The sequence below is a fragment of the Poecilia formosa genome, unplaced genomic scaffold (genome assembly GCF_000485575.1).
Source record: "Poecilia formosa unplaced genomic scaffold, Poecilia_formosa-5.1.2 Scaffold26, whole genome shotgun sequence".
Lineage (NCBI taxonomy): Eukaryota > Metazoa > Chordata > Actinopteri > Cyprinodontiformes > Poeciliidae > Poecilia > Poecilia formosa.
In genome coordinates, this window is record NW_006799965.1 from 661,392 (window position 1) to 676,025 (window position 14,634).

Here is a 14,634-nt window from a genome sequence, read left to right on the forward strand (position 1 = left end):
TTTTTGTTACAATGATTACAACTCCTTTCTTTTATTTAAATAAAAACTAGCCAAACTGGCTACACTATATTGCCAAAAGTATTTGCTCACACATCCAAATGATCAGAACCAGGCGTTACAATCACTTCCATGGCCACAGGTGTAAAACATTAAGCACTTAAGCATGCAGACTGTTTTTACAAACATTTATGAAATAATGTGTCGCTCTCAGGAGCTCAGTGAATTCCAACATGGAACTGTGGTAGGATCCCACCTGTGCAACAAATCCAGTCGTGAAATTTCCTCACTCCTAAATGTGGCAGTGTGCCTAGTAGACTCTAAATGCGCCACACAATGCGCCTGTTTTCATTGGCTGCGGAGTTGGCCGTCAGTATATGAAGCTTCCCAGCCCATTGCTTTGCCCACAGGTACATTACTCAGTGGTTCATTCATTTCTCACTAGTGACATCTGATGTTGAAACTGTGGCAGACATACTTAAAAAAAAATAGCAAATGCAATATTGTCACAAAGTTTTTGTCAAACTCATGTTTAGTAACAAGAGAGTCAATTAAATCCTATTTAACTAATCTTTTTTAGTTATTAAAATTATTTGTAGCCAATTCTGGTATATGTTGACTGTCAGTGGCTGTTTTCTTTTGTCATCGACTGATTTGACAATAGACATTTTTTTTAGTGTATTCGGAGTGCAGTGCTTGCTGGGGCAGACAATATTCTTTGAGTTTGGATTTGCCTCCCGAAAAACTAAAATTCTTCAAAAAGTCTTTTTTTCTTGGATTTCTATTGGCTCTCTGATCCTTTATATTTTTCCTCATCAGTCCAGAATTTTACTCTTCCAACAGCTTTAAGTCTGTTTCTGCTGTGCAAGACTGATATATCTTTGCAGAATAAAAAAATAGTGGAAATTTCAAGAAGGTCAGGCTTTTGGAGATGAAGGGGTTAATTATTTTTATTTAAGAATCTTGATCGTCTCAAAGTATTCCCAGATGTCAGATTTTTTTTTTTCTTCTCGCTGGCTCCATTTCGATCAAGTTTATTTGTGCAGCACATTTCAGCAACAATGCAGTTTCAGAGTGCTTTACATAATAAAAACACACAAATATAAGGTCATAAAATATACAATTTTCTCAATCAACAATTGAGAAAACCGGTAACAAACATTACATTTTGATGAGTGCCATCATCAAAATCACTGATACACATGAACTATGTTGGTCAAGGTTCCTTTTATTTCGGCCACTTCTGAAAACAAATACTCCTCTGATGCGAGATCAAATGCAACAACCCATGAAGCGGCACGGCTCATCATGCTTTTATTTTGAAATCCGACACGCAAACTGAAGCAGTCACGTGACCCAGGCAACGCGAGGCACAGTTTGTTGTCAGTCACGTGGTTTTCAGCAAGACGAAGCGGGGCTTCATCTGACACGCCCCCTTTTTACTCGGTACATTCCTCGAAGCCCGGCTTCAGATCACTGCTACTGATTCATGTGTTCCTGTGTTCTCTGCATTCAGATGCAATTTAGGACTTTTAGCTGGCTGGGTGGGTGTGCCTATGATGCATGTTGAAGGCTTACGTTGTTCCGCTTCTGTTTATTCCTGTTCTAAAAACAAGCTTCTGAAGAAATCAGTCAACTACTTGTTAGGCAATTCCTTCCTTTGAATCAGCAAAGACAACAAGAGTATTACAAGCATGTCCAGTATGCAGTAAGATTGGCATTTTTTATGGCATGAGTGTTCGTGTGTCCATTGTACTAGACAATTTGATCAGTCGATCATATTTTGATTTAAAATCAGTGAGTGTTTGTTTTATTTGTTTTAAGTATTGTAGATAGTAGTTCCAGGGGTGCAGAGCACAAAACTTATCAAGTATGAACTTCCTGTGAGTTATAGTTGTCACCCTTTCTCAAAATAATTAAATAATCGACACCTTTGAACCAAATAGATGGATAATTGACAGATTAATCCTAAGGTTAAGTAACATTTATTAAAGCTGTTTTTGCTGTAGTTATTTTTGCGAGGATTTGTAGTCTGTCTCGCTGAACCAGGTTCTCATTCTGGGGGCTTGGCAGGAAACCTTTCACATGGATTTAATTCATGAGGTTTCACTTTGATTGCTCTACAGTCAAAGTCTGTTTTTGTGGAATATGTTCAAATCAAAGGAAGGTAATCATATGCTTGGGTGTAATTGTGTTGTGAGCTTTCAGAAACATCAACAGCCTGGCTGTTTGATTGTGATATCAGTTTATCTACATATCACCTAAGTAGTTAACTTTATTAAGTTAAGGTTATTACCATCGTCACAGCGAAAAGGGGGCAGCAGTTACAATTGCTGCGGCATTTGGTTTATTAGAGAAGCCCAACTTCAAACGACACGGCTATTATTATAGCTGGTGTGTAAAAATAATCAGGCTAAATCTTGATCACAGACTTATTTCCTGTGTGTCTGTGGTAGAACTGTGTCTGCTCTAAGATGATACCATCCTATAAATATTTTCAGCAAGTTGCAACAAAATTTATCACCAGTTAGATTAGCTCAAGTCTTTGTCCTACGTCTGCTCTAGTTTTGCCAAGACCTTTTGATATGCAGTGAACTTTTAAACTTCATGGGTTAAACTTAATACTTTAATAATTTTTTACATCAGTTAGACATTGTTTCTAAACCTTATTCGTCTTTTGTATTTTCCTCTTGTTGAGACTAATTGGTTAACCTGGCATGCAATATTTTTTTTTTGGTGTTCTTTTCCACTTTGGTAGAAATCCATAAAGAATATACTCATGAATAATTTGAGGAAAGCATTATACTGAAGTTTAATTAACTTTTGATTAAGTATTAGCCACAGAAAAAAAAATAAACAGAAAAAAAGTGATTTAAACAGTTTGCTTCTAGAAAACCATAACGTCTGATCATCTTGACTTTTTTTTAGATTATTTTATACGAGTATATAAGTATTCATTCTTTGTGGTTTTTTCTGATAGGTCAGTTGTTCTAATATTTATGTCATTATTTTTGTATGGTGATGCCATGTGCTTCCGTCTTTGTCTAAGCAGCTCGTATGTTCACTTCCTTTTTAGATCTCTCCATTCTCTCTGTATGTAGTGGCTTGTCAGTGATAGGAGTTCAGTCCTCCTAAGCAGATAAACGTTGATCTTGTCAAAGATTACTGAGAGCTGCTCATCAACAGACTGGAATAATAAAGAAAGATGGCAGCGGCTGTTGGACTGTGGCTGCTGTTACTCGGAGTCTCTCAGGGTGAGTTAAACATATTTTTTTTACATTACTTTATCAGGGTTTTATCAGGGTGTTAATAACAGTGTTGGCAATACTTTAAAAAAATGGCTTTAAAGTAAAAACTACATTTAAAATACTTTTTATCATTATTCTTAGTGTTTTTAAGCAGCTTAGCCTTACGTGCTCAGTCTGCAAAACCACAAAAAACTTCCACCTTCTATCTTCTGCTTTTTTAATCTTCCACATCTTTTGCTTCCTCATTTGTCTTTCAAGTTAACTCTTCGATAGTGCTTCATTATTTCTGAAACATGTTGACATGTTAATGGAGTTTTCTCAACCGCAAACATGACTTTTAGAAAATCTTAACAAAATAAATAAGATTGATTATAGAAATTCTGAGATACATAAATATTATGTTAAAGTCTACCCTGTGTTTCCCAGTCCCGGTCCTCTGGGCGCACTGCCCTGCATGTCTAAGATGCTTCCCCGCTTTCATGACACTGAAAGTCATGCAAGCAGGTTCCTCTTAATGTTTCTCTTAACTAATATTAAAATACTTATACAGGACTTGGAGACTATGATATGTGTAATATATTATCTGTCTATAAATGTTGACTGCTATGAAAATGTAGATTATGAAAATGTATGGTTATCTCATAGAAATATGAAGAATACGAGTGAAGAGTCAGATTATTGGAAAATGGAAAAAAATCTAGAAAATGTCTTGTAATTTCTTTAACATGTACAAATAAGCTGATGCAAACTTTCAAATAGGCAACATGTGTTTTCACTGTTATTAAAGGAGCTAAACAATCAAATAACGCATTTGACCGTGGTTGTCAGTGAGACATAAAACTTAATATTACGGGTGAATATTGTCTCAGAAAACTCATTCTTCTGTTTTCATTGCAGTTTTTCTGTGTTTGGAAGATGACAATTTTAATTGTAAAAAATGTTTTTTATTTTTTTTCTATTTCAGGTCTCTCAGCTCACTGCGATGCCAGAAATAATGGAACTCAATGTAGCGGGACTTTGGGAGAAACTGTGTTTCTACGGCTGATTCACAACGCGTCAGGAATTAAAATTGACTTGTTAAAGGGGAATGTAATATTACTACAATGGAGGAAAAATATAACAGTTGCAAATGAAATAAAAGACAGATTTGATTTTATACCCGATAATGGAACATTCAGGTTAAACGACCTGAAACACAACGACAGTGGTGAATATAAACTTACAGTGTTTGATTCAAATGGGAAGAGTACAGAAAACCGGACTCTTCATTTGTCTGTTCAAGGTAAATACTTTACAAGAAAATAAAATTAGATTGGTTTAATTGACATGATATGGATAATATATCTAACTGATTAAAGCTCTGTAAAATTATGCTTTTCATGATCTCTACTAGAACTTATAAGTTTTAATTTCTTTATTTCTGTCAGACAGGTTTATTTGCATGCCAGCATTTATACACAAAGTGGTACAAAGCAGTCGATAGAAAGTTTTAAATGTACAGAAAGAAAAATTACATTAAAAAGAAGAAATTAGTATTGTATAAAGAATGAAACAGTGAACTGTATATTTCAACCACATTAATAACTAAGACTAAACTAAAAGCTGCCTGCTCATGTTTGGCTCTTGTCCTGTGAACTCTTTGATTTCATACCTTCTACCTAATGTGATGTCACATTATCTTTCACAAGTCCAACAAATCATTACCTATACTGTTTATTCACACTTTTATAAGTGACATATTTTATTAGCAGCACTCATAGCTTAAATTGAGGAAGTGGGTGTTTATTTTTAATTGATCAGACTTCAGAACTGAATTCCTGCTCAGAGCAACAAAAAGTTCAGAATGCTGAAAGTTTCACAGATGTGTTGTTCTCTCTTTCTGTATTAACCTGGTTCCTTTTGCCTTTATTTCTGAAACAGGCACTTCCTCATTGACAACTGGACTTATCACTTCAAGTATTTGCGTTGTTTTACTTTTCTTCATCATTTTAATAGTCATCTATGTATGGAGGAAAAAGCAAAAACGCAAAGGTACAAATGAAATGTCAAAAATGATACTTGCTGTTTTTGTGGAAAACTGTCATTGTACTGTAGGTATGTTTTTTAAGCTGTAAGTGAGCCTTTACTGTTCATTTTCAGAAACTGAAGACCTTACCGATTTAACCTACGCTGTTGTCACAACAGTGCAGAAGCCAGCGAGGAGCCCAGATAAGCAAAAAGTGGAAGAGGAGGTGGAGTACGGCCAGATCAAGTCTGCAGGATGATTTCTGCTCTTAAAAACCGACATCATGAACTGAATGTCAGTTCAAATAATGTAAAATGTTCTGAGGACAGACGGATGAAGAAGTTGGAATCTCCTTTTATTGTTATTCTACATTAGAAAAGCTTACAAACCATTAAAGCTCAAAGTGCTGGATGTCTGCTGTTTGCCACAAATGTATTTGATCATGGTGAAGTTTAATTTGTTGATGCTCTGCACTGATGTCACCTAAAATACTTGAAACAAGACGATTTCAAAGTAGTTTTGCTAATTGGGGAAACTGTGTAGGTTAGGTTTGGTTAGGTTTCTTTAGCACAAAATAATCAAAAATATTTTTGGACAGTCACAATGAGGATGCTATAGAGTACTGTAAACCAATATATACTGTGTTACTGAGATGTTGTATTGTAAACAGTTTATTGTCTTTTTATTGTTCAATGTACATTCGCTTTTTGAACTAAAAAAAAGAAATGTTCCTACTCAGTTGCACATCGCTTTGATCATAAGTTTAACGTGTTTCTATTTTTGATAACTTCACAGTATTTTTTATTTTTATTTTAAAATCTTGAACAATGTGTTCTTGCCGTCTTGGCTTTTAAAATATTTTTTAACACTTTTTGATATTTTCTGTGAACCTACATATGATACTGGTATTGGACCTGAATTTGTCCACTGTGAGAAAATAAATGCTATATTTATAACATTCTTCTACTCTTTTTCAAATGTTCTCCCTGTACTTGTGTAAGAGTTATTTAACAACAAAGAATAAAGACTTTCCTATTGTGAAGCTGCATATCAGCCAATTCAATGTATGACCATGCAGTTTCCTCTGAAATGTACTTCAATCTGGAGAGACTCAAACGGAGAAAGAAGGCGATTAAAAGAGTTTAATGACAAAATGAACATGAAAATAAAAAGTCCTTTGGCGTTCAGGCCCCGGCCGGGGACATCGAGCTGGACTTCGATGAGCTCGATGGACATTCATGATGCAGCATAGGAATGTAGACCCCCCGGGGCCTGTACTGGTGGCGGCGGTCGGAGGAAGATGAGGTCTGAGAGCCGGGAGCAGAAGGTGGAGATGGGGTGGAGGTGGGTTGATTGCAGCTGGTGAGCAGAGGAGGCTATGGGTGGAGGTCCTTTTGAACTGAAGCCCAAACGATGATTGGCTGGAGCGAGGCTTGGTCCGCGCCGATAGGTCCTGGTTGCAGAGAGGCGGGCGCTGATTGATGAGGCAGGTGCGACTAGAGTCTTCCAGACTGAACTTTTGTCAAGACTCCATTAGTCCTGGAGGTAAACCCAGACATCTCTCTCTCCCTGTTAAAGCACTTCATGTGTTCCCAGGTTAGAAAGATTAAATACATGAATAATCCTTCCAGTAGGTTCTGGTTCTACTGTATTGTCTCCCACTTGGAGAAAATACCAATTATACCCTCCAAACAGGCACCCAGTCGACATCCTTATTAAATCACTGATTCATCTCAACTAGCAGCTTTCAGAGCAGAGAAGCCAAAGTACTTTGAGCTCCTTTCCGTGAGTCAGAGACTGAGATAATGGATGGTTGGATATAAAGTAGTAGTATCACTGGAAAGTGATTTTCCAATCTGTTCATCAAGCTGGTTGCTGTATTGCAACATCATCGTACTGCCCTACTCAGGTTCTCTTTAGGAGTGCACCGATTGCAGTTCCCTGGCTGAACACCGGTTACCAATCTTTTAAAAAGCTCGACCTGCCGATTTTGGCTAATACCAATATTTTTCGTCTGAAATGTTGCTCGAAATATCAAGAAAGTTGCTGAACTGGCAACAGTGAGGTCATTATTGTTAACTGTCGATGTGCAAACATGACCTGGTGGGCTGATTTATCGGTCAAACCATTTTCACAGAACAACAAAAGAGGACATTGGTTGATTTTTAGACCTTTGCAGAGGTAGATAAGATCGGTTAAGATCGGTTTCACATGTAAATATCGGCCGATTACCGACCTCCCAAAAATAAGAAAACCGGCACAGATAAATCGAATGTCAGATAAAGCTCTTATCTTTTTTCTAAAAAAAGATTCTTGCAATTTCTATAGGTTTATAAAATCTACCTGATACCTACATGAAATATCAAACAAGCTCAATACACTTCAGCTTTGCTTATCCTACTGATTATAAAACCTTTTGTTCACGTAATACACAAATGCAGAGTTCAGTAGTGATGGCCAAAGTAAACCTCATGAAGCAATGAGGCTGTTCAGTCCATTGTTTTGCCCAAAAGTTCATTACTCATTGCTTCATATTGCTCACTATCTGCTGCTGCACTAAAACTGACAGCCTTTCCACATAAACAAATATTAGAACGTGCGAGTGTGAGACTGATGTGTCTTTGCTGATGAAACATTTTATCTATTTTTTTTTGGACATTTCTGTGACATTTCTGGAGGGTGGGAGGTAATTGAAGAATTAAATTGTGAACGGTGATCTCAAAATATTTCCAGATGAAAGTTTTTGTCCTTTTTTATTGGCTCCATTTCAGCCACTATTGATGAAAAATGCTCTTCTGCTTTCTCATGCTTAACTAAGCTACTGACAACAGCCCACATAGCAAGATGGTTTGTAGCGTTTTTATCTTGAAAACTGACACACAAAATATAGCAGTGACGTGTCCAGTGTAACGCGAGGCATTGTTCGTCATCGGTTGTGTGTTTCAGCAATACACACGCATCAAAGCGGGACTTCATCTGATACATTTTAACTCTGTACAGAGCTAGTAGGAGAATGGCTTACAGAGAACTGTAATCTTCTTACTTTTTCTTATTATTGGTTTTTGTAGGTTTGCTGAACTTCCTTCCTTATTTCACCCCTAACTTAAAGGTATTTGCACAGTTTTTCTTCTGAAGCTAATCATTAACGGGACATACATCAGCTGTTGCATGCATTTATGTTTTTAACAGTCACTGATCAACAAAGACTCGGGTGAATAGAGACATGAAAGCTGTGATTAAGCTGCAGTTGATCCTGATAGGAGTCTGTAGTGGTGAGTGGCTCACAATTGTTGCACATATTATGTAATTGATTGATGTGTTTTTTGTCTTATTTTCTAATTCAGCCCGTACTTTTAGAAAAAAAAAAAAAAAAAAAGAAAAAAAAAAAAAAAAAAAAAATCTCTCAGGGAGCTGTTCATATTTTAACCCCATTTGCACAGAGGCTTTTTTTTAAAAGCCTGTTGATGATAATAAAGTTGAATATTGTTACAAATAAAAAAAAGAAAGAAATATGTTTGAAATAAGTATAGAACTAGAAATAAAACAGTTACAAAAAAGCGTTTCACTGTAAAGATGATTTGTAGTTTGTTTTTTTGCAACCTGAAGAGTGAAATAAACTTCAGTGGAGTTTGAAAATAAAATATGTGTATAGGTTTATGTCTTGTTGAACAATGTATGTGCCCAGTTGATTTATTCTTTCTCTTTTGAGGGGGATTTTATTGTAATCCATGGGGGGGGAGGAGGGGAGCAGAAGAAACTCTTTGGGAGCCACTGCTTTAATGTTTGTTTTTGTTTAAATTTTCTCCTATTGGTTCACTTTTGTCTACATTGGTAGTTAAAAAAAGTTTATTTCCTTGGTATGAATTATCTGCATCAGTGTCAGTCATCCGCAGCATATCTTGTATGTATATGTTGCTTTTAAGCCTTTCTTCTTGGTGTGGAATTAACAACTTAAACAAGGTTTAAAGCTAAGAATTTGGTAGACAAATTTAAATTTTGTGTGGATTTTCTCTTGTCTGAATTTGTTCTAAATTCTACCTACTAGATTAAATAGTTGCATACACCTCCTACTATTACTTAGATAAATGTCTTCATCGCCATCAGCAAGGTATATATTTATATGATATTTCTTTCTCAGAAATGATCAAACTTATTTAAAGCTCTTAATTTCCGGGAAGAGGCTTCACTTTTAACCCAGTGGTTCTTAACCTTTTTTGAGGTACCGAACCCCCCAGTTTCATATGCGCATTCACCGAACACCCCCCATCCCCCAACCCCCCGACACAGAAAATAATTTGCTGTATTCTGATTTATTAATGTAATTATATTAGTTGTATTACCTCCTCCACGCCACTAGAGGCAGTACCAACCCCGAAAAGATGTGACTAAGGAGCAGATTTAGACTATAGAATTTGGTAAAAACCATAGACATAATATAATATGCTTATATTATGTCTATGGTAAAAACGGTGAGCTTTACACAAGTTCAAATCCACGCTGAGAGTGGATTTGCGGGAGCTCCTTCCCGCAGCACTGATTGGCTAAGCAATGTAACGTGATCCTCTGAAGCAAGTGACGGCAAAGCGGGGCGTCATCACGACTTTACACAGTCTTTACCTCCGCGGCAGAGGCTCCGCCGAACCCCTGAGACCGACTCACCGAACCCCAGGGGTTCGATCGAACCCAGGTTAAGAACCACTGTTTTAACCCCTTAATGTCTGGATGACTTAAGAGTCATTCAGCTCAGACGCTAGAGGGCAGTAAAGTGTTTGCAATGCGATGTTTTATGTGTAGTTTGAGGCAAGTAGTAACTTCTTGCATTTTCTCACGCAGTTACATTTACTTCAGAAACAATTTGAAAAAAAAAAACTGTTAGGAGTAATGATATTGTACCAACTATTTTGAAGAAACTACTTGAGCTTGATGATATGTTTGGCTTCCTCTATGTATCAGACAACATCAACAGGTGATGGCTTTATTTGTCCTCTACTCCATAGTAAATTCTCTAAATCAGCTAAACTCAATTTCTGTTTCAAAACACCTTTAAACATACTTTATTCTGATTTGCCACATCTTTGGCATGATTTCTAAACTTTAAGTCAAAGACTTGCCATAATTACTGAGACAAAATCTTAGACTTTTATCTACCTGGCTGTCACATGTTATAAGCAAACATGTTAATTAGGAGATTTTGATTGCCTTAAAGTACCAATAAGACATTGTATTCAAAGAAAAGTGAAAATGTTGCACCTGTTTGTTACTGTGAGATTTAATTGGATCTCCTGCTGCTCTTTTTGTCACTAGTTAAAAAAGATTAGTCATTTGTCCTCAGAAAGTAATAGTAATAATAATAATAGTATTTTTTAAAGCACTTGAGCACTATTTGTACTTATTCTTGTTATTCCTTTAAGCGGTGAAACCTTCCTGTGATGGCAGACAAAATGGAGCTCAGTGTTTTAGAGTTTTGGGAGGAGCAGTAGACGTTCAGCTGATGGACAACGTGTTACAAATACCCAGATTCAGATGGAAAAGGAACAACTCTGTGATACTTTATTGGAGGAATAACAGAGTTATTACTCGAAAGGATGACAGAATTCCCTTTTTCCCCATTAACGGATCAGTCAGGATCAATGACCTGAGAAGGAATGACAGCGGTGAATATAAAATTGAAATGTTTGATAGAAATGGAAAAAACACTGGATGGAAAACTCTGCAACTGTTTGTTCAAGGTAATCAAGTATTTCTTTTCTAATTTTCCTCAATTTTTTGCTCCTTTTCATTGTTCCATTTCATGACTTCACAACATGAAGTAGTATAGAAACACATTTTACTGATATTAAATAAAAGTATCTTGCAACAAACTTCAATATTGTATTCTGTACTTTCCAGTTTTCTACCAAAATTAAAAAGAAAGCTATTTTCTGTCATTCATTTTTCATGTGTTTCTCTCTCAGCTCCTGTGTCCTCTGTCCAGCTGGCCCATGACTGTTTGTCTCAGCTACAGATGAAGGTGTCCTGTGTGTCTCAAGGCGACAGTCCTCAGTACAGCTGGACTCTGGATGGACACACACTGACCGACTCTGAGCTCTTCTCTAGAAATACTCGGACCAACATCATCGTTCTGAGACAAAATATCTCAGGACATCTGGTCTGCTCAGTCAGGAATCAAATCAGTAACTCCTCCAAAGAGATGAACTTAAATTACTGTGGTGAGTGAGAAAAATATGAATAGTATCCAGTTTTCAGATGATATGTCTAGTAGTTAATGTATTGAATTAATATTTTTAATCTTTGAATTGAATTCCTTTATTATTATGATTATTTGATTTTTGATTTTTACAAACAACAACAGTGAAAATCAAAATGTGGTTTCTGTTTTCATGATGAAAATCGACTTTATGGAACCCTGCAACAAATAAAATCTTGACAAAATCTTTTTGCTATGATCACATGATTTGATGATCCTTGAAAAATTATTTACTTGTCCTAATCAGAAATGTAAAAAATGGGTAGGTTTGTCCTTTGCATATATTGATAATGAGCTGAAGAGTCACTTTGTGTGATTTTTGCAAAAACAATGTGGTTTTGGTGGGTACAAAAACAGATCCCTGAATCTAAAATAACTGAACAAAGTATTACAATGATTAATTTTCTTTCTAATATTTGTAGTCCATTGGCTAAGAGAATCCCTTCATTTTGTAAAAAGCAAAAATAATAATAAAATTATTCTTATTCATCATCCTAATTCTTGTTATTTACTTAAGTGGAGAAAACTTCATGTGATGGCAGACAGCATGGAGCTCAGTGTTTTGCAAACTTGAGAGGAGCAGTAGACATTCAGCTGACGAACAACGTGTCAGAAATACCCAGATTCACATGGATAAAGGGCAACTCTATAATACTGAAATGGAGGAAAAAGAAAATTGTTACTCCAAAGAACGACAGAATTCCCTTTTTTCCCAGTAATGGATCAGTCAGGATCAATGACCTGACAAGGACTGACAGCGGTGAATATAAAATTGATATGTTTGATGAAGATGGATATATGATGGGATGTAGAACTCTGCAACTATTTGTTCAAGGTAATAAACTCTCTCTCTTCCTAATTTTTAACTCTTTTCTCTTACATTGTTTCAATTCACAACAGGACGTAGGTAGACACTTTACTTATATTAAATAAAAAATATTTTACAACATACTTCAGTTTGTCTTCTATACTTTCCAGTTTTCCACCAAAATAAAAAAGTTATTTACTGTCATTCATTTTTCATGTGTTTCTCTCTCAGCTCCTGTGTCCTCTGTCCAGCTGTCCCATGACTGTTTGTCTCAGGGACAGATGAAGGTGTCCTGTGTGTCTCAGGGCGACAGTCCTCAGTACAGCTGGACTCTGGATGGACACACACTGACCGACTCTGAGCTCTTCTCTAGAAATACTGAGACCAACATCATCGTTCTGAGACAAAACATCTCAGGACATCTGGTCTGTTCAGTCAGGAATCAAGTCAGTAACTCCTCCAAAGAGATGAACTTAAATGACTGTGGTGAGTGAGAAAAGATAAATCATTAGTTTATCTTAGTCGTTTGTTTGCTTCTAACCTTCACATTCAGTAACTGCACTTCAAATGGGACACAAATCGCTTTGTGGGTTCATAAATGAAATAGCACCCTGTGTGTTGAACTAACAAGAGTCTCTCCAACAGCTAAATGTACTAATGTGTGTAAGAAGACAGTCAAATAGCAAATAGCAGCCCTAACGACTATGATCAACTCTGATACATTAGCAAGTGAAAATTAGTAAAAATCTCATAGATTACCTCGTCCTCTGGTGTGAAAACTGATGGAGTTCATCCAGCAATAAATTCAACCTAACAATCTACAGTGAAAGCTCATCAGTTTAATTAAACAATGAAGTTTTTTTTTTTGTCTTTAAACGTATCTGGCTCTCTTTGGGATTGCGTAGTATTACTGTGGTTCTTCCTCTAATTGCCCTTTGTCTCTACTTCTCTTGGAAGCAAAAGAAATATAAAAAAGCCAAATCCTCTGCCATCCCACCCACAGAGGATAATCCAGAGAACTCTGTTCTGATGGTTCAGCTGAGCTCTGCACCTTAGATGGATGACATCATGACTGTAATTTGTGAAAATTCAACATAAGCTCACAAATGTAAACATGTAAATTGTAGTCATACAAAACCAGCAGAGGAAAAGATAAACTTCACAGAAAAGGCTCCAGCTATAATGTAATAAAGGAACCTTGTAGCCTCAGAGAAAATGGTTAGCCACACCAACACATATATCAGGAGAACAGTTGAAACATGATTTTCTGTATATGAATGGATCTTACAGGTTTTGTGAAGCAATTTATAAAGTGCAAACACTTGGCCCTATCTAACAGGTTTTGTCCAGCTCTAGATGTTCTACAAAGATACATTATTAGCTTCTGAAAGCAGCTGAGCGAATGAACAGAAGCTGAACGTGAAGCAAACATAGAAGGTATTTTTCTTTGTCTTGATGCAATTTGGACTTTGATTGTGAAATTTCAACTGTCTCCATCTGGGACGTTTTAAATGTTTGTACAATAAATAAACTACATGTTACGGGAATCTAGTTTCTTAGAGCTATGCAACCTCATCTGCTTGACACTATACTTAGAGAACTAAAGCAGCTTCTATGCACCACAAATTTGGAACAAACATCCAGAAAACTGTAAAACAGCTGAAACACTGAGTGCCTTTAAATCTCGACTAAACACCCACCTGTTTAGAGTTGTATTTGAAATGTAATCAATTATGAATTTAATGATGGCACTTGACTTAATATAATGTTTTGATTGTTGATTCTATGTTGCATGACTCTGTGTTTTTGTGTCTGTGATGATGTAAAGCACTTTGAAATGCCTTGCTGATGAAATGTGCCTTACAAATAAAATTTGATTGATTGATTGATGTGCATCATGCATGTGAGTGTGTATGTGCATTTATTTATCCATGCATCCATCTTCCATTTATCCGGGGTCAGGTTGCAGGGTTAGCAGCCTAAGTAGGGAGGCCCAGACTTCCCTCTCCCTATCCACTTGTTTCAGGTCCTCCAGGTTAATCCCAAGGCGTTTCCAGACCAGCTGAGAAACACAGTCCCTCCAGCGTCTCCTGGGTCTTCCTCTGGGTCTCCTCCTAGTGAGACGTGCTCAGAACACCTCACCAGGGAGGCGTCCCGGTGGCATCCTGACCAGATCCTGAGCCACCTCAACTGGCTCCACTTGACGTGAAGGAGCAGCGGCTCTACTCTGGGTCCCTCCTGGATGACCGAGCTTCTCACCCTATCTCTAAGGGAGAGCCCAGCCACCCTGCGGAGAAAACAAATTTTGGCCTCTTGTATCTGTGGCCTC

The 14,634-nt window shown here is 36.8% G+C and overlaps 2 protein-coding genes across 11 annotated transcripts in view; both read left to right on the top strand.

Annotated features, from left to right (window-relative positions):
• Nucleotides 1-6,208, top strand: part of LOC103135511 (uncharacterized) — an 11,833-nt gene extending 5,625 nt beyond the window's left edge. The window contains exons 1-6 of one of the 4 annotated variants that reach the window (XM_016669591.1): nucleotides 1,312-1,541; nucleotides 1,822-1,867; nucleotides 3,074-3,251; nucleotides 4,210-4,527; nucleotides 5,166-5,276; nucleotides 5,385-6,208. In XM_016669591.1, coding sequence (XP_016525077.1) covers nucleotides 3,203-3,251; nucleotides 4,210-4,527; nucleotides 5,166-5,276; nucleotides 5,385-5,509 — 603 coding nt within the window. In that variant the 5' untranslated portion in view covers nucleotides 1,312-1,541; nucleotides 1,822-1,867; nucleotides 3,074-3,202 and the 3' untranslated portion in view covers nucleotides 5,510-6,208. Of the gene's footprint in view, nucleotides 1-1,311; nucleotides 1,542-1,821; nucleotides 1,868-3,073; nucleotides 3,252-4,209; nucleotides 4,528-5,165; nucleotides 5,277-5,384 lie in introns of those variants that run through there. The other 3 variants (XM_007548279.2, XM_007548280.2, XM_016669592.1) reach the window with 3 other exon arrangements.
• Nucleotides 6,209-8,228: 2,020 nt separating this feature from the next.
• LOC103135512 (uncharacterized) overlaps nucleotides 8,229-14,634 on the top strand; it is a 23,982-nt gene continuing 17,576 nt past the window's right edge. For 4 of the 7 annotated variants that reach the window (XM_016669583.1, XM_007548281.2, XM_016669587.1 and 1 more), the window contains exons 1-6: nucleotides 8,229-8,359; nucleotides 8,440-8,522; nucleotides 10,662-10,979; nucleotides 11,205-11,459; nucleotides 12,015-12,332; nucleotides 12,537-12,791. In XM_016669583.1, coding sequence (XP_016525069.1) covers nucleotides 8,474-8,522; nucleotides 10,662-10,979; nucleotides 11,205-11,459; nucleotides 12,015-12,332; nucleotides 12,537-12,791 — 1,195 coding nt within the window. In that variant the 5' untranslated portion in view covers nucleotides 8,229-8,359; nucleotides 8,440-8,473. Of the gene's footprint in view, nucleotides 8,360-8,439; nucleotides 8,527-10,661; nucleotides 10,980-11,204; nucleotides 11,460-12,014; nucleotides 12,333-12,536; nucleotides 12,792-13,320; nucleotides 13,324-14,634 lie in introns of all 7 variants that reach the window. The other 3 variants (XM_016669585.1, XM_016669584.1, XM_016669586.1) reach the window with 3 other exon arrangements.